This window comes from Aquarana catesbeiana, linkage group LG04 (genome assembly GCF_042186555.1).
Source record: "Aquarana catesbeiana isolate 2022-GZ linkage group LG04, ASM4218655v1, whole genome shotgun sequence".
In the NCBI taxonomy this organism is placed as follows: Eukaryota; Metazoa; Chordata; class Amphibia; order Anura; family Ranidae; genus Aquarana; species Aquarana catesbeiana.
This window is the reverse complement of record NC_133327.1, coordinates 221,254,968-221,272,825: the sequence shown is the minus strand read 5'-3', so window position 1 is coordinate 221,272,825 and position 17,858 is coordinate 221,254,968. Positions and strand designations below refer to the sequence as shown.

The window sequence follows — 17,858 nt, the reverse complement described above, 5'->3', positions numbered from 1 at the left end:
CGTGGGGCCCCTTCGGTAGACCACCCCGTCTGAGCGCTGCAGTTGATTCCACTCCTTGTGAACCATTCAAGCCTCCTTTGGGGAGTCTGCTATGAGTAGAAGTTCTGGGCGACCACTCTCCAAGGCTTCCAAAGTCAAAGAACAAAGAGGATCTTCTGTTCCATCCTTTCTCAAGTCTTTCTTGGAAAGGGTAGGCAGTCCCTCATCCCTCACTTGGGTCAAGCCACAGTAGAGCTTTGGGACCCCAACAGTGGTGACTCCAATGGCTTCGGCCCCTGTCCCTCCTCTGGCTCGGTACTCAATCCCTTGACACAAAGCCTGGATGCCTTCTGTCGTCAGTTGAGTCCACCCTTCCTTATGAGTTAGCGGGTCATAGGGTCTCTTGACAGAGCATCAGCATCTCTGTTTCTGACTCCAGGTTGGTACTTCAAGCTGAAACGGAAACTAGAAAGTGCTGCCATCCATCAATGTCCCGTAAAATCCAGCTTGGCCATGGTAAGGACATATGTGAGTGGGTTGTTTTCCGTTTGACTTCGAACTCTACACCATACAGGTATTCTTTTAGCTTGTCCACGACAGCCCATTTCAACGCCAAAAATTCCAACTTGTGGGTAGGGTAATTTCTCTCAGAGTAAGGCTTCAACTCACATAATCAACAGGTCTCAGACGTCCATCATGTTCTTGGTACAACACACCACCTAGTCCTTCTATGCTGGCATCAACATGGAGCCTATAGGGATTGCAGTTGTCAGCATAGGCTAAAACTGGTGCATTGGTCAAGCTCTGTTTCAATTGAAGGAAAGCTTGTACGCATTGATCAGACAACTCTTCCTCTATGGACTCCCGAGACTTTCTCGCTCCACTCGTTTGCCGGACTACTTCTGAGACCTCTTGCTCTCCATCGCCTCCAGACCGCAAAAGTTCAGTGAGAGGTCTGGCTTTTTGGGCAAATCCCTCCACAAACCTCCTGTAGTAGGAGCAGAACCCAAGAAAAGATCTCAGCTCCTGCAAATTTCTGGGCCAAGTGGTAACGGCTTGCATCTTCTTGGGGTCAGTGGCCACTCCCTCCATTGAAAGAACATGTCCAAGGTAGGTGACTGATGACTGATAGAACTGGCACTTCTCAAGGGACAGTTTCAACCCCTCTTCATAGAGTCGCTTCAGAACCTTCTCTAGACGCTCCTAATGTTCTTCCAAAGTCTGTCCAAAGACAATTATGTCATCTAGGTACACTAACACTTCAATTAAGTTCATGTCACCAACAGTCCTTTCCATCAAGTGTTGGAATGTAGCAGGGACTCCAGACAGATCCTATGGCGTCCGTTCAAACTCAAAGAACTCCATTAGGCAGATGAAAGTGGTCTTCTCCCGGTTGTCTGGATGCATGGGGATCTGATGGTACCCACTTCTCAGGTCCAACACGCTGAACCATTTGGCTCTTGAAAGGCATTGCAGGGCATCTTCTATTCCTGGAGTGGTGTACTGGTCTGGGATGGTTCTTTTGTTGAGAGTGCGATAATCGATTCACATTCTTAATAATCCATTTTTCTTCCTCACCACCACAATGGGAGAAGCAAAGGGACTTAGGGACTCCCGAATAATTCCCGTCCTCTTCAACTCCTCAATATGTTCTTTAAGGTCATCTAAATCAGCTAATGGGATTCGTTGAGACCTTTCTCAAAATGGTCTATCCTCTTGTAGACGAATATGATGCTGTGCACTCTCTGCACATCCCACGTCAAACACATTTTTAGAGAAATTTTTCCTCCACTTTAAGAATTGTATTTTTGCCCGTTCTTTCCATTCAGATGTCATAGGAGAGCCTTTTGGATAGAAATACTCCTCTGGTAACTCTTCCTTGGCTTTCCCCACTACACCATGTTGTGTGATGGATGTGGCTGGATTTATCTGCCCTATCATCATTCTGGCCTGAAGCTTCACTGGAGAATCAGTAACACTGACAGGAACCTTTCCATGGGTTCTTTGTAAGGCCTTCATAGAAATTACTTCCGGAATCAGTTCCAAACCCAACTCTGCTTCTGTGGGTCACCTTAAAGGATAACATAAGGACCAGATTGGTCCCAATTCAGTTTGACTGAAGCCCGTAGACATGCTACTTCACCTGGCTGCAAGACCTTTTCCGTTTTGTCCAACTTCCAAAATTTTCCCACTCCTTCTGTTGGGGCCTTTTTCCTGGACCAATCGCTGGTACACTGAGCGCAACTTCGGATGTACACTTTTAACTGCAGCCTTACCCTCTGAGACCTGAGGAGTGAGTAACCTTCGAACCAAGTCAGTGTTCATCCCCACAATCATGGAACTCTGATTAGCCCCAGGGTGGCAGGGACATACAATGGACAATGTGTCGGAAGTCTCTGTCTGCCCTACAACAGATGGGCCAAATTCAAGCTTGATTGGAAGATATCCGTCATAGGGGAGCTTCTTAGTGCCTATACCCCAGATCATTAGACTTTCTAACTTCTGCAAGGGCAGGTGTTTCAGTTGTTTATCATAGAAATCACAGTAAATTAGAGTCACTTGGGCGCCAGAGTCTAGAAGGGCTTTTGTGTATAAACCTTCCACCTGAACTGACACTATAGGAGAAGGACCCACCAGCTTGTCAGGGAACCTGCTTGGCTGTTTTGGTGCAGCTTGCTCGGCTGTTTGGGCTTGAATCCCTCTTTTGTCCTGTGCCTGTTTTCGTTGTCGTCTGGACTGACGGTTTTGGGTGTGGTGTGCACCGATCTGCCGTGATCTGGGACCCGACTCTGAGAGTAGCTTGGGCAGCCTAGCTGAGGCAAGCGGTGAGGCTTGCTACAAAGGTTTAGGCTTTACCCGCCCTTCGTTTAAGACTTGAACTGGAGCAAGTTGACTTAGATGGCTTATGATGTCCTCTTCGTGGCTTTGGTGGGCTGGGACAGTCACGTTGATAGTGACCAATACCCCCACAATTATAGCAGACTACTGAACTAGAGGGTTCTCTAGCAGGAACTTTCTGTATTGCCTCTGCCCTGGTTGGTTTCAATGTCTTTTCCCCCTCTGTTATGGCAATTCTGGCAGACACTGATGTCATCAACTCCATCATCTGTGACATCTGAGTTTTCAAAGCCATGACAGACTGGACTTCCACTATGCCTATGGTTCCTATTTGTACAGTAAAAGCTGCACTAGCAGTTTTTTTTAGCCTTAATTAAAGCTTCTTCTTCTAGGATAGCTTTGACCAATTTGGAATAAGGCAATGGCTTGGTCTGGTCAACATTATGGGATCCAGTGGCAGTGCTCCTCTAAGAATTTGATCCAGCAAAACTTTGCTTGCATGACTCGGCTCCATGCCTCCTTTTCGTATGAACTGATTAAGGATTTTATCCAGCCGCCGGACATAAGTGGATAACTCTTCTCCTTCATTTTGATAGGTGTGTGTGAACATATAAATTAGCTCAGCACAGTCATCCACCCCTCCAAAAATCTCTTGTAAAGCTTCTAGACACTCAGTGGCTGTGCAGCCCGGCTTGTCCCTTTTTAGATTTCTGATTACATCATAAGCGAGAGCTCTTAGGTTCTCGATTAACCTTTGTCTTATTACTGTGTCAGCGACTTCTCATTCTTCCACAGCCTGCACTGCCTGATCAATCCAGATTTCAAAGTCCTCTTCCCCAGATGGCACAGAGACCTTCCCAGAATAAAACCGCAACTTTCGATACCCATAATTGGAAGACGCTGCTGAGTTTTGCGCCAACGTTTCTACCAGCTTTCCCATATCGGTAAAGAATGTAGCAGGAGGGAACCCTGTAGTTGGGGTGGAAGTAGTAGATGATACTCCTGGTCCTGATGTTGTTGAGCTAGCATTTTCAGGGTGATTATCCAGCATACTTGGCTGTATAATCCCTCGTTTCCACTGAGCGGATCGGTTCGGGTCGGTACAGTTTGAATGGCCTAGAATGGTCCGGTCTATTCTGGTGAGCGTTTCCACTGCAAGTGGGACCACAAGGGGCCATACAAGGTTTAGAAAAAATGCCTCAGCATAGCACAGCAGAGGGTTTTCTGTCAGCCAATCAGTGGAATGTATCGTAGCTCCGCCCTAACCGAACCGTTCCATTTTCTATGGCTCCACATCTGAAGAAGGACCCTGAATGGAGTGGTACGGTTCGGTTGTATGGAATAATGGAAACACCCAAAATAGCGTACCGAACCGAACCGATCCGCTCAGTGGAAACGAGGCATTAGTTGAGCTTCGAGGTCCCCTGGTAACTGTATGCTAACTCCCTGGAAACAGGTCAGGATCACTCTTTTCCATTCTAGCAAAGCATAGGTGCGAGAGGCTGTGTCTGATCAACTTTCAGGTCCAATATGATTTTTTTCTGATCAGTCATCAAAGCTGGCACTACTTGCTGGACCTGTTTCTCAGTCCAGGTGGCACCAGTGAGACTCATAATTAGACAGAGCCCCAACCTGCCATTTTCACACCACTTGGCAGCAATGACAGGATCCATCATGGTGACTTGGCTGGTAGAGGTAGTCATCAATCTGTGATAGGGACCAGAAGGTATCCTAGATGGGAACCCCCACATGTAGCACTACCCCTGGAAGGGCCGTTGTAATATACGGGTCTTCTGTCCCACACCAGTGATGGCTCACCTGGATCCAAGTAACACCAATACACCATTTAAACTTTTAGCTGGGCTTTATTAAAACTAGCAATAAGCCCTAAAAAGATAAACTGATTAACAGAATACCAATATTAAATGCAATGATATAATACAACTGCTCGGTAAATTAAAGCAGGATTGGTGTTCGTTCACTTTAACCGCCAGTGAGAGGCCTTGCATGAAATGCACTGAGCGAGTGGTGAACGAAACTGTCAGTTGTACAATACAAAAATAATGTTCATTATGTCATATTACTGACTATAAGAGTCTATCTAGGTCTTGTAGGTTCTAGCTAACCCCTGGCCAGTGGGAATTCTATTCACACACACACACAGTCTGCCAGCGTTTTGGGCCCTTTAACCACTTCAGCCCTGGAAGATTTGGCTGCTCAGTGACCAAGCCATTTTTGCGATTCAGCACTGCATCGAATTAACTGACAATTACGCGATCGTGCGACGCTGTACCCAAACAAAATTGACATCCTTTTTTCCCCACAAATAGAGCTTTCTTTTGGTGGTATTTGATCATCTTTGCGGTTTTTATTTTTTGCGCTATAAACAAAAAAGAAAAAAAACACAATATTTTGTACTTTTTGCTATAATAAATATCCCCAATTTTTTTTGAAAAAGCTAATTTTTTCCTCAGTTTAGGCCGATATGTATTCTTATACATATTTTTTATAATAAAAATCACAATAAGCGTATATTGATTGGTTTGCGCAAAAGTTATAGCGTCTACAAAATAGGAGATAGATTTATGGCATTTTTATTATTTTTTTTTTTACTGGTAATAGCGGCGATCTGCAATTTTTATCGGGACTGCAACATTATGGCGGACACATCGGACATTTTTGACACATTTTTGAAATCATTGACAATTATAAAGCGATCAGTGCTATAAAAATGCACTGATTACTGTGTAAATGTCACGGGCAGGGAAGGGGTTAACACTAGGTGGTGATTAAGGGGTTAACTGTGTTCCCTGACTGTGTGTTCTAACTGTGGGGGGGAAGGGACTGGTTATAGGAGATGAAAGATTGTGGTTCCTAGCTACAGTGGGGCAAAAAAGTATTTAGTCAGCCACCAATTGTGCAAGTTCTCCCACTTAAAAAGATGAGAGAGGCCTGTAATTGTCATCATAGGTATACCTCAACTATGAGAAACAAAACGTGGAAACAAATCCAGACAATCACATTGTCTGATTTTTTAAAGAATTTATTTTCAAATTATGGTGGAAAATAAGTATTTGGTCACCTACAAACAAGCAAGATTTCTGGCTCTCACAGACCTGTATCTTCTTCTTTAAGAGGCTCCTCTGTCCTCCACTCATTACCTGTATTAATGGCACCTGTTTGAACTTGTTATCAGTATAAAAGACACCTGTCCACAACCTCAGTCACACTCCAAACTCCACTATGGTGAAGACCAAAGAGCTATCGAAGGACACCAGAAACAAAATTGTAGACCTGCACCAGGCTGGGAAGACTGAATCTGCAATAGGCAAGCAGCTTGGTGTGAAGAAATCAACTGTGGGGGCAATAATTAGAAAATGGAAAACATACAAGACCACTGATAATCTCCCTCGATCTGGGGCTCCACGCATGATCTCACCCCGTGGGGTCAAAATGATCACAAGAATGGTGAGTAAAAATCCCAGAACCACACGGGGGGACCTAGTGAAAGACCTGCAGAGAGCTGGGACCAACGTAAAAAAAGGCTACCATCAGTAACACACTACGCCGCCAGGAACTCAGATCCTGCAGTGCCAGACGTGTCCCCCTGCTTAAGCCAGTACATGTCCGGGCCCATCTGAGGTTTGCTAGAGAGCATTTGGATGATCCAGAAGAGGACTGGGAGAATGTCATATGGTCAGATGAAACCAAAGTAGAACTGTTTGGTAGAAACACAACTCGTCGTGTTGGGAGGAGAGAGAATGCTGAGTTGCAACCAAAGAACACCATACCTACTGTGAAGCATGGGGGTGGTAACATCATGCTTTGGGGCTGTTTCTCTGCAAAGGGAACAGGACGACTGATCCGTGTACATGAAAGAATGAATGGGGCCATGTATTGTGAGATTTTGAGTGCAAACCTCCTCCCATCAGCAAAGGCATTGAAGATGAAACGTGGCTGGGTCTTTCAGCATGACAATGATCCCAAACACACCACACGGGCAACAAAGGAGTGGCTTCGTAAGAAGCATTTCAAGGTCCTGGAGTGGCCTAGCCAGTCTCCAGATCTCAACCCCATAGAAAACCTTTGGAGGGAGTTGAAAGTCTGTGTTGCCCAGCGACAGCCCCAAAACATCACTGCTCTAGGGGAGATCTGCATGGAGGAATGGGCCAACATACCAGCAACAGTGTGTGACAACCTTGTGAAGACTTACAGAAAACGTTTGACCTCTGTCATTGCCAACAAAGGATATATAACAAAGTATTGAGATGAACTTTTGATATTGACCAAATACTTATTTTCCATCATAATTTGCAAATAAATTCTTTCAAAAATCAGACAATGTGATTGTCTGGATTTGTTTCCACATTTTGTCTCTCATAGTTGAGGTATACCTATGATGACAATTACAGGCCTCTCTCATCTTTTTAAGTGGGAGAACTTGCACAATTGGTGGCTGACTAAATACTTTTTTGCCCCACTGTATTAGAAACTCACGATCTACCTCTCCTCAACTTACAGAACAGGGATTTGTGTGTTTACACACGTCCCTGTTCTGCCTCTCGTGCCCGCAATCGCTCGCCTGCTATCCCACTTAACCCCTTCCCGCCGACCGTACGCAGATATGCGTACTCGGCTTTCCGGGGTTATACTGCGGGCATCATCCCGGTACCGTTGTTTATAGCGGGCGATCGGCTACCCGTGTATAACAACCGATGCAGCTAAATGCCGCTCGGTTGTTATACCGGAGGAGCGGGAGGGGACATCCCCCCCCTCCTGCCGCCTCCCGCCGCTGTTACCGGGCCTCCCGTGCGATCGGGAGGCCCGGTGTCCATTCGGCTGCCTTCGGCGGCTGGGGGCGGGCTGGAACGAAGCTGTGAGCGGCTTCGTTCCAGCCTTCTCATTGTAAACGCGGAAGCGACGTCATGACGTCACTTCCCGTTTACTCGGCTGCCAATGGCGCCGAAGTTAAAAAAGTACACAGTATTCAGAATCGCCGTTTTCAGCGATCTGAATACTTTGAAGTGTAAAGGAGGGATGGGGGGTCTTTTAGACCCCCCATCCCTCCATAAAGAGTACCTATCACCACCTATTACTGTCACAAGGGATGTTTACATTCCTTGTGACAGCAATAAAAGTAAAAAAAAAAAAAAAAAATTTTTAAACACAATTTATAAAGTAAAAAAAAAAATTAAAAAAAAAAAAAAAAAAATTTTTTTTTAAAGTGCCCCTGTCCCCGCGAGTTCGCGCAGCGAAGAAAACACATACGGAAGTTGCGCCCGCATATGTAAACGGTATTCAAACCACACATGTGAGGTATCGCCGCGATCGTCAGAGCGAGAGCAATAATTCTAGCCCTAGACCTCCTCTGTAGCTCAAACCTGGTAACCGTAAAAATTTTTTAAAGCGTTGCCTATGGAAATTTATAGGTACCGTAGTTTGTCGCCATTCCACGAGTGCGCGCAATTATAAAGGGTGACATGTTTGGTATCTATTTACTCGGCGTAACATCATCTTTCACATTATACCAAAAAATTGGGGTAACTTTACTGTTTGGATTTCTTAAAATTCATGAAAGTGTCACTTTTCCAAAAATTTGCGTTTAAAACACCGCTGCACAAATACTATGTGATAAAAAATATTGCAACAATCGCCATTTTATTCTCTAGATTCTCTGCTAAAAAAATATATATAATGTTTGGGAACTCTAAGTAATTTTCTAGCAAAAAATACAGATTTTAACTTGTAAACACCAAATTTCAAAAATAGGCTTAGTCATGAAAGGGTTAAGCTGACGTACAGCTACGTCGTTTCACCCATCCGTGCCATTCTACCTCAGTAAAACTGCTGTGGCTGGTCGGGAAGTGATTAAATCCTGTGTTTGAGTACTCAGACTTTTGTGAAGCAATATTTGTTATCCACAGAATGGAAAGGGGTATATTCACAAAGTGTCACAGGGTAAAAAAGATTAACCAATGTGATGATCCACCTTCAGATAGAGCTGCTTTAGCGGTAAATTGGACCTAGCAGGATTAAGCAAGATCCACTTACATAAGGATGGCAGAAGATCTCTCACCATTTGATGCACTTGATATATCTTCCTTCCAGCAATTGGTAGATTGGTCTCAGTCGACTGGATGGCGATGGGAGCAACACAGGCCACAGAATTCTCCAAACAGGATGATGATTGCTGCAGTACTGAAATTCGTCTCTAGATTTCACTGCACTGTTAGCACATCTTCAGTAATCAGGCGAAAGGGCAGAACACGCTGCAAACTCCCCTCACAGGCTTTGGAAGTGCTCAGGAGACAAACACATGGGACACTTTCCCCTGTCTGGCTGCCACAATGCCAGTCTGTGTCTCTCCTCCTGTGTCTTCCCCCCCCCCCCCCCCAATCACAGCTCTCCTGCGCTGCTATCCAATCCTGTCATTCCTTGTTTTTGTTGTTAGGGGTGGGCTTCCTTCTTAGCTACAGCAGTAACCAATCTGCCTTCAATCCTGCAGCTGTACCCAATAGAGTCTCTCCTGGGCTGCTATCAGTTTAGCCAGAAAATGTAATGCAATGTTTCAGAGAGTAATACTCTGCATATATTACAGAGGCAATACTAAACCAGTGCTACATACTTTTATGTTTCAGCAGGTAATCCTAAACCTGAAGGATCTCCAGTGATGCCACATGATGGACCTAATATGAAAGCTGAAGATAATATGACACGGCCAAGTAGACCAGCTGTAAGTTTAGTAAATCATGTATGCTCTGCTGTGCTTTTCAACCACTTAGCGTCCCAACCACTGTTTATAATCGTGTAATTGACAGATTAACTTTTAGACTTTTCTTTTTGTTTTGCTTATTCAGCTGTAAAGATTGCATAATTGCAACAGTATTTATTTGTTTTATATATACTATAGCTTTTAACAATAGGGGGTATGGTAGATATATACAGAACATAACTGGAGACATAAGATATAACAGCAACTCTTCCTAGATGTTTAAAGGGAACTTGTGAAAATTGAAATACTGTATAGGCAGTTACACCAAGTCGGCAATAGAAGCTTATATGTTTCTATCTATATAGTTCACATTAAGGGGACTATTAGCTCAACAATGGTATATAAACCCCTGTATAAAAAGATTACCCATAAAATCCTAAAATGGTCATCCATGGTATATTAATCAGAGGGTATTAGAGGTTGTCACCTGCTCAGCTGGCATAAATGGACTTCTCATATTAAATCAAATCTGACCGCAGTATTAAATTTCTTATACTTAAGGCAGCTGATATGAGTAAAGGATCCTGAAGAGCAAGATGCAGGGGTATTTAGTTAAGCAAGGCAAGAGAATATTAACAGGTACATTTAATAAGTAAACAGAGCAAAAAGTCGTGCTAAATGGTGAAATGATGAAATGACATATACTACCTAATGCTAGGTGCCAAGAAGCCACACTAGGTGACACAAATAAAGGTTATAAAGAACCCGAAACAAAGGTGCAAAAATTAGGTGCATCAAACTGTATGTAAACAAAATATGAATGTAAATACGTGATAATCAAAAAATAACAAAAAATCAATCCATACTGCAAAAGAATAAATCCATATCATAAAAAGTCCAAAAAAGGTGTTGATCCTAAAGTGACGTATCGTGAAGTTTAGTATCACTTTTCACTTTAGGATCAAAACCTTTTTTTGGACTTTTTATGATACGGATTTATTCTTTTGCAGTATGGATTGATTTTTTGTTATGTTTTTTCCCTTTTCACCTAGTCATTGGATAATTTTTTATAATCAGATCTCTTTATTTGTATTTTTCGATTATCACGTATTTACATTCATATTTTGTTTACATACAGTTTGATGCACCTAATTTTTGCACCTTTGTTTCGGGTTCTTTATAACCTTTATTTGTGTCACATAGTGGGGCTTCTTGGCACCTAGCATTAGGTAGTATATGTCATTTCATCATTTCACCATTTAGCGCGACTTTTTGCTCTGTTTATGTGTTTAGTGTCGTATAACACTTTTTAGTTGCAGCTTATCTCCTTGTACACCCTATAGCGCAGTATGTTTTTATACCTACTTACATTTAATAAGTAGGTAAGTCTAAGAGTGATGATGATGGTTTTCACAATTTTAGAGGATGAGAAGGGCCTCTTGCTGAGGTTACAAGGTACACAAGGCAGCTCAGAAGAACAGTTCACGAACAGAGCTCTTGAAGAGTTTCAGGTTAGGGGTAAAGGAAAACTTAAACTGTATTTAATTTTGGATTTCTATAGTGCCATAACAATGCAAGCTTTGGTTTCTGCAGCTATTTATCTGTTGTTGCACATTGATGTTTTGATCTTTAGGAATCCACCATTTAATTTAAGCCTTTTCACTTCTACAATAAAGTGCAAACCTTTTCATCTGCAATATCTTGTACCCTGAGTTTTAAAGCTCCAATCTGGGCAGCATAAAAAAATGACCTGGCAGTGGGATGCCCTACACTGCAAGAGTTAATTGCTTGTTAAAGTGGAGTTCCACTCAAAAGTGGAACTTCCGCTTATCCGTCTCCCCCCCCCCCCTCCGGTGCCACATTTTGCACCTTTCATGGCGGAGGGGGAACAGGTACCTGTTTTTGACAGGTACTGTTCCCCACCTCCAGAGACAGCGAGTTCCCTTGCTGGGTTTGCCAGGTTCCCTTACCAGGAATGGCGGCAGCTGCACCCGACAGCCGATTCGAAGATCGTCTGGGGTGCTGACATCGCTGGCTCCCTGGACAGGTAAGTGTCCTAATATGAAATGCCAGCAGCTGCAGTATTTATAGCTGCTGACTTTTAATTTTTCGTGGGGGCTGGACCTCCTCTTTAAGTCTAGGGAGTTGGTAGAATAGGCTGTAATACTTAATTTTTTTTTTTTCAAAGCAGCCTCTCTTCAGCACTCCATCCAGCAGTTGCACCCTCATGTCATCATGTACAATGCAGGACCAGTAGTCCTGCATTGTATCTGAGTACAGCAAAAGCCCACCAAAAATTTGGAGCTTTTGAGAGAAGAGGCTAGCTGCCACAGGTATGAGGAATAAGGCAAGTATTGCAGCTTATTCCTCTTCCCCTAGACTTAACAGGCATTTAACCCCTGGAATGTACAGCATCCCACTGGTAAAGGCGGTTTTTAAAAGTATTGCAGAATTCAGCTTTAAAAGGTTTTTTTTATCAAACTGGAGCATAGTATCGCTACAGGACATCTTATCCATGGTTCTGGCTTTATACCCACCCATATCAACATTGTGAATGTTCCCTTCCTCTTCCTCTATACCCTAAAATATAAAACAGATAAAGAAATAGGACAGTGAGAGTGGCACTTATTTGCTGCTACAAGTGTGCTGATCTTCCCAGAGATCTCACCACTGATTCCTAATGCCCTGTACACACAGTCGGATTTTCCGATGGAAAATGTGCGCTTAGAGCTTGTTGTCGGAAATTCTGACCGTGTGGGCTCCACCAGACTTTTTCCATCGGACTTTTTCCATCGGAATTTCCGACACACAAAGTTTGAGAGCTGGCTCTAAAATTTTCCGACGACAAGCTCCGATCGCACATTTTCTGATCGTGTGTAGACAATTCCGATGCACAAAGTGTCACGCATGCTCAGAATCAAGCAGAAGAGCCGCACTGGCTATAGAACTTCATTTTTCTTGGCTTGTCGTACGTGTTGTACGTCACCGCGTTCTTGACGTTCGGAATTTCCGACAAGATTTGTGTGACCGTGTGTATGCAAGACAAGTTTGAACTAACGTCCGTCTGAAAAAATCTGATGGATTTTGTTGTCGGATTGTGCGATCGTGTGTACAGGGCATTAGAGATATAACTGCAGAATGTAAAAGCAACTCTGTTTATTGAAGCCTTACTGTTTAATAATATTTTTTATTTATATTAATTTTCTGCAATGCCATACAGCACTACATTGCAAACATTAGACACAAAATATAATGTATGTTCTCTAAATATGATTTATATTATTAAATCATTTCTAATGTTATTATGATTTGAAAACTGATTTTTTTAATGGCTGGCTTTGGAGAATGCAAAGAAAAAAAAAAGGAAGGGTGAATGAAATTCATAATAACTCTGTTTATTCATCTTTTATAGCTTCGGTTTTTGGGTAATTTTAGTGTTGCAAGCTGTATTTACAGCTTAATCTTATAAAATCTTTGTCACAGATGTATTTCATACTACAATGTTCTACTTATTAAGGTATTACAGCTCCACATGCTACAAATTCCAATTTTTACTTATCTTCAACATACCTGTCCTTTAACTAAGGGACAATTAACTCATGATAAGGTTGTGAGGTAGGGAACATGAAATCTGCCCGTGCTGTATGTCACTATATACTACCATGGTTGGTCTGTGCAGTTAGAATTGTTAAAGGGTACCTCCACTTTTGTGGGAACAAAATAGCAGAAACAATATTGTAGCATATATAATTGCTACACAAGTCATATTGTAATTGAATTACCATATTAAAAACTTCCTTTCCTTTTCAATCCGCAGCACTGTAATTTTCTGTAATATTCAATGCAGTATGGCAACCTGGAGGTGTTTCGTACACCGTTGGTGTATGGAATGCCTCCAAAAATGTCTTTTAATGCTTGTGTGATTGGCTCACTGATTTTCCCAGAAGTCTCCACTAAATTACAAGTCAGATTTTAGGCATCTTCTCCTCTGCAGCAGAAACTTTACTTTTGGTGAGATGCTCCCAAAGGATTAATCACTTTTAAACAGATTCAGACTTTCCATTTTACTCATTAGAACTCTGCAAGTGCATCAGCTTATTGATAATGAAAAAGTCACAAACAACTTTGTCTTCAGAGCAGAAACAAGTAGGAATCTGCAACAAACGTTTTTTTATTAAAAGGGGTTGTAAAGATTCGTTTTTGTTTTTTTTTCTTAAATAACAAACATGTCATACTTGCCACTTCTGTGCAAGGGTCCTCTTCTTCTGAGGTCCCCCAGCACTGCTCCTGGCTCCTCTTCTTCTTGAGTGCCCCCACGGAGAGGTGCTTTACATGGGGGCACTCGTATGGGCGCACTCCCGAGCCCTGCTGCTGCTTCCATTGACACAGACAGTAGGACCTGGCCCCGACCCCCGGCTTCCGTATCACTGGATTTGATTGACAGCAGCGGGAGCCAATGGCTCCTTCTGCAATCAATCTATCCAGTGAGGACCCGAGACAGCGGCTGGAGCTGCTGTGCTCATCCTTGTCACTGCAATGATCAGGTTCGGGTAAGTAAAAGGCTCTGGGGGGCATGTGACATCATGTACAGTTCTTGGGCGTAGTTTATGAACTTAAGTGGGCATATGCCTATAATGTTAAGTTTAGCTGTCATTGGTATAGTTTGATGAGACAAAGCAAATTAGAGAAAATATGAACCTATAGCATATACTTCCTGATTAGAAGCAGCAGAGCACTTTGTAACACATGGCAATGCCCAGCCACTCTCTACTTCTAGCCTCAAAGGAGCGGAGCCTATCAGGAATTTGAAAGACAGACCTTGCCCACTGTTACTTCTGGTTACTGGGTTACATTGATAGTGTCATCAGTGATAAGGTCTAGAAACAAAATAAACATTGTCTACAAGAACAAAGTCCAACTGAAAAGGTGGGCCTAGCAAAAGAGCAGCTACAGAGTGCCAACTGCATGTGCTACTTCAATTACATCTGACTTATGTTATACTGTTTGTAAGATAAGGTGGCCTGAGTCTAGATCCACTTTAGGTGATCATCAGTTAAGGTATCTAGTTAATCTAAATGTTTAATAAACTCATATGATGGAATTCTTTTACCACACAGGTCACTAATGAGATAATGAGTAATAATCTAACGTGGCATTGCAACTAAAATTTTAAGAAATCTGAACCGAATTTCAGTTTCATTTAGTAATGCATCACAGTGATATGTTGTGTATTAAAATAGATGTGCAAAAACATCCTAATAAAAATGCAAAATTAACTGTTTGAGTAGGCAGTATCTGCAGTTTAGATATTGTAAATGTGTATACATTTACTGTATATATAGCATGTTGGTAAAAATGTAAAAGAGAGCAGCTTAAAGTGATTAATCACATCAATACGTATTATTAATTTAAATGCATTGTTTCTGGTTTTATATTGTAATCATGCATGTTTATGAAGGCAGCCACATTTAATCATTATACGTGCAGGATTTTTTTCCTGCTTTGCAATGCTGCACAGTAGTTTGTCATTGCTGCTCCTTCTTACAATAAAATTCTAGGAGTATGTCAAATTATCAGAAAACAATGTGCCCTTTATGGGGGTAATATTTTAGCAGTAGTTGCACTGGAGTGTGAGCTCACGCTATGAGCAAATCTACACATTTTTTAAATAAAATGACAAAAGTATGGAAACGTGAGATTGTAAAATGTGAGTCATACTATAAATTAGTAATCACTAAAAATGTACTGTACTTCTCTTGTAAGATAATCTGAGTTCTGCGAATATGCAGTATTGAGCCCGGGCATGCAGGTGATTGGATCAATCACCATGTATGACCTAGCCCACCAAAATAGGGAGCTAACCTTAAGATCATAATGATACCCTAGTAGCAGATGTCCTAAAAATTTTTATATTTTTGCTTCGGTTGTAAAAATGCCAATTGGAAAACGCCTTTTCTTTATCATACATCACGGGACACAGAGCAGCCATAGTAATTACTATATGGGTTATACGCCACCTATTGGTGAATGGACACTGGCACACTCAAAGACAGGAAGTCCCCCTCTATATAACCCCTCCCATACAGGAAGCACCTCTTTTTTTTTTGCCAGTGTCTCAAGGTGATGGTCACGGTGGATTGAAGTACTATAATATAGATAGCCCCGTCAGAGAAATCCTTGCCAGGATCAAGGGGCTATGCAGTCGGATCCATTCCAAGTGGCAAAAGAAGGGCCAAAATGGATGGTACCCGAGCCTCGAGGAAGAAGCGAGGTTTTGCCTCTAATGCTCTTCTTTGGAGGGCTGGACCCTGGGATCCAGGCCCTTGGATACATGACTAAACCAAAGGTTGTCCTGGCAGGGTGCTGTACTGAAGATTGGGTCAGGCTCTGTATTCCAGCAGTATCCTGTGGCGGGAATTGTAATTTAAAAAAAAAAAACAAAAAAAACAAAGAAAGAATCAGGGAAAGGAACACATATGATTCACTTCAAGGGATTTCTTCTGAGTAGAGAATGTCTTGCCTGATTTTTACCACTAGAGGGTGTATTGTAACATACCTGGTGTTTACTTGTCCTGCTTCGTTTTTCTCTGTCTAGCAGCGCTCCTTTTGGAGACAACTGGTCTGCCAGTTGTCCGAGGCCCTGGGACCTCCCGCCTCCTAGCCCACGGCACGCAGCCCTCCCCACAGAGGCTGGTTCCGACAACTGGAGTGGGGCAGCCGGCATCCCCCATAAATGCAGCCCCTCTCAGGCCACTGTAGGATTCAGGGGGCGTGGCTTAGGCACGGCCCGCGTGCACGTGGGGGCAAGCGTGCACGTAGCACGGCACAGGCTCAGTGGCTATAAAGTTTCTGACTCTGTAAAGAGTCTGGTGGCTGACAGAGGGACACAGAGTATACTGGGGCATGTAAGCACTGTATGGGTATGGATACAGGCATTTAAAGGCACGCCTACTGGGCATTGGGCTGAGCAGTAATAGCGGCATTTTTTTGCTGGACTACAGCTCAGCAATGGATGCATATTGTGAGTACCTCTGCATTTTGTGCTTAGGACTATGTCTTCCCAAAAGAAAGGTGGGGGGAACACAGCAGGGAGGAGCGCATTGGTGCTGCTGTCAGGATCTGAGGATCCTAGTCACGCTTCCACAGTACTATCCTCCCCTGAAAGGCCAGAGGTGACTGGCCAGTGTGAGCCATTGAGGCTGTCAGGCATAATGGCTACATCCAACATTTAAGCCTCTGCATATGTCACTAAGGACGATTTGGCTTCGGCATTAGCTGGGTTGGAGGGAAAAATAGCCAACATGATCGCTTCTGTCTCCCAGTCCGGGGAAAAATGCCCCTCCTGACCTTCCAGTATTGGAACAGGAATGGGCAGATGACATTGAGGTGCCATTGGGTGACTGGTAAGAAGGGCAGACAGATGACTCCTCTTCTGAGGATTCAATCTCAGAGGAGCCCTTCTCAGCCTCGCAATCCCAGAAACTGCTAGCCCAATCCCTTATGGAATTGGTTTGTTCTGCATATAAGTTGCCCCCTGCGGAAATGGTTGAGGCCCCCTTTTCTTTAGGTTCTTTGAGACCTTCACAGGGCCCGCATGCTTTCCCTTTACACCCACTGCTGGAGCAACTAATATATGCAGACTGGGATCACTCAGATAGGTATTTTGTTCCTCCTGGGAGATTTTCACTTTATCCCATGGAAGAAAAGTCCACTAAAAAGTGGAGTTTGCCAGCAGTGGAGGCTGCTATTTCTTCTGTGAATAGGAGTCTAACTTGTCCAGTAGACAATGTCCAGGTTTTCAAAGATCCAGCCGACAAGAAGCTGGAATCTTTACTTAAAGCCTCCTTTTCTATAGCAGCTACAACCTTCCATAGCAGCGATAGGGGTTTGTCAATCCTTAAAAGACCAGCTCAAGCAGGTCATTAAAGGTGTCCCTGCTCAAGGGGAAGGGGCCCGTGAGTTAGTAGAGCTGCCAAGGGCCTTATGATTCTATTCAACAGGTGTCACACTTTGCCCTCTTATCTGTGCATATGCGCAGAATTCTCTGGTCGCATATGCGCATTGGTCAGCTGAATTACCGTGCAAAAAGCTGTCGGCAAGTTTTCCTTTTCATGGGGAACTGTTTCTTGGAGACTACTTAGATAAGTATATCCAAAAAATGTCAGGTGGTAAGAGTGCCCTTTTACCGGTTGAAAGAAGCAGTAGGTGTCTTTCATTTAAGCCTTCTTCTTCCCCGGCACCAGGTGCTTTAGCCTCCAGGCACTTTCAACGGCCTCCTCCATTGGGTTCAAGAGGTAAGCCTCAAGGCCAAGCACAAAGCCAGAAGAAG

General features: G+C 43.2%; 2 protein-coding genes across 21 annotated transcripts in view; both read left to right on the top strand.

Annotated features, from left to right (window-relative positions):
• EIF5A2 (eukaryotic translation initiation factor 5A2) overlaps positions 1–17,858 on the top strand; it is a 568,757-nt gene that overhangs the window by 33,819 nt on the left and 517,080 nt on the right. The window lies entirely within an intron of this gene.
• TNIK (TRAF2 and NCK interacting kinase) overlaps positions 1–17,858 on the top strand; it is a 451,082-nt gene that overhangs the window by 363,420 nt on the left and 69,804 nt on the right. For 12 of the 20 annotated variants that reach the window (XM_073626212.1, XM_073626214.1, XM_073626204.1 and 9 more), the window contains one exon: positions 9,456–9,550. In XM_073626212.1, coding sequence (XP_073482313.1) covers positions 9,456–9,550 — 95 coding nt within the window. The remainder of the gene's footprint in view (positions 1–9,455; positions 9,551–17,858) is intronic. The other 8 variants (XM_073626206.1, XM_073626209.1, XM_073626203.1 and 5 more) reach the window with 1 other exon arrangement.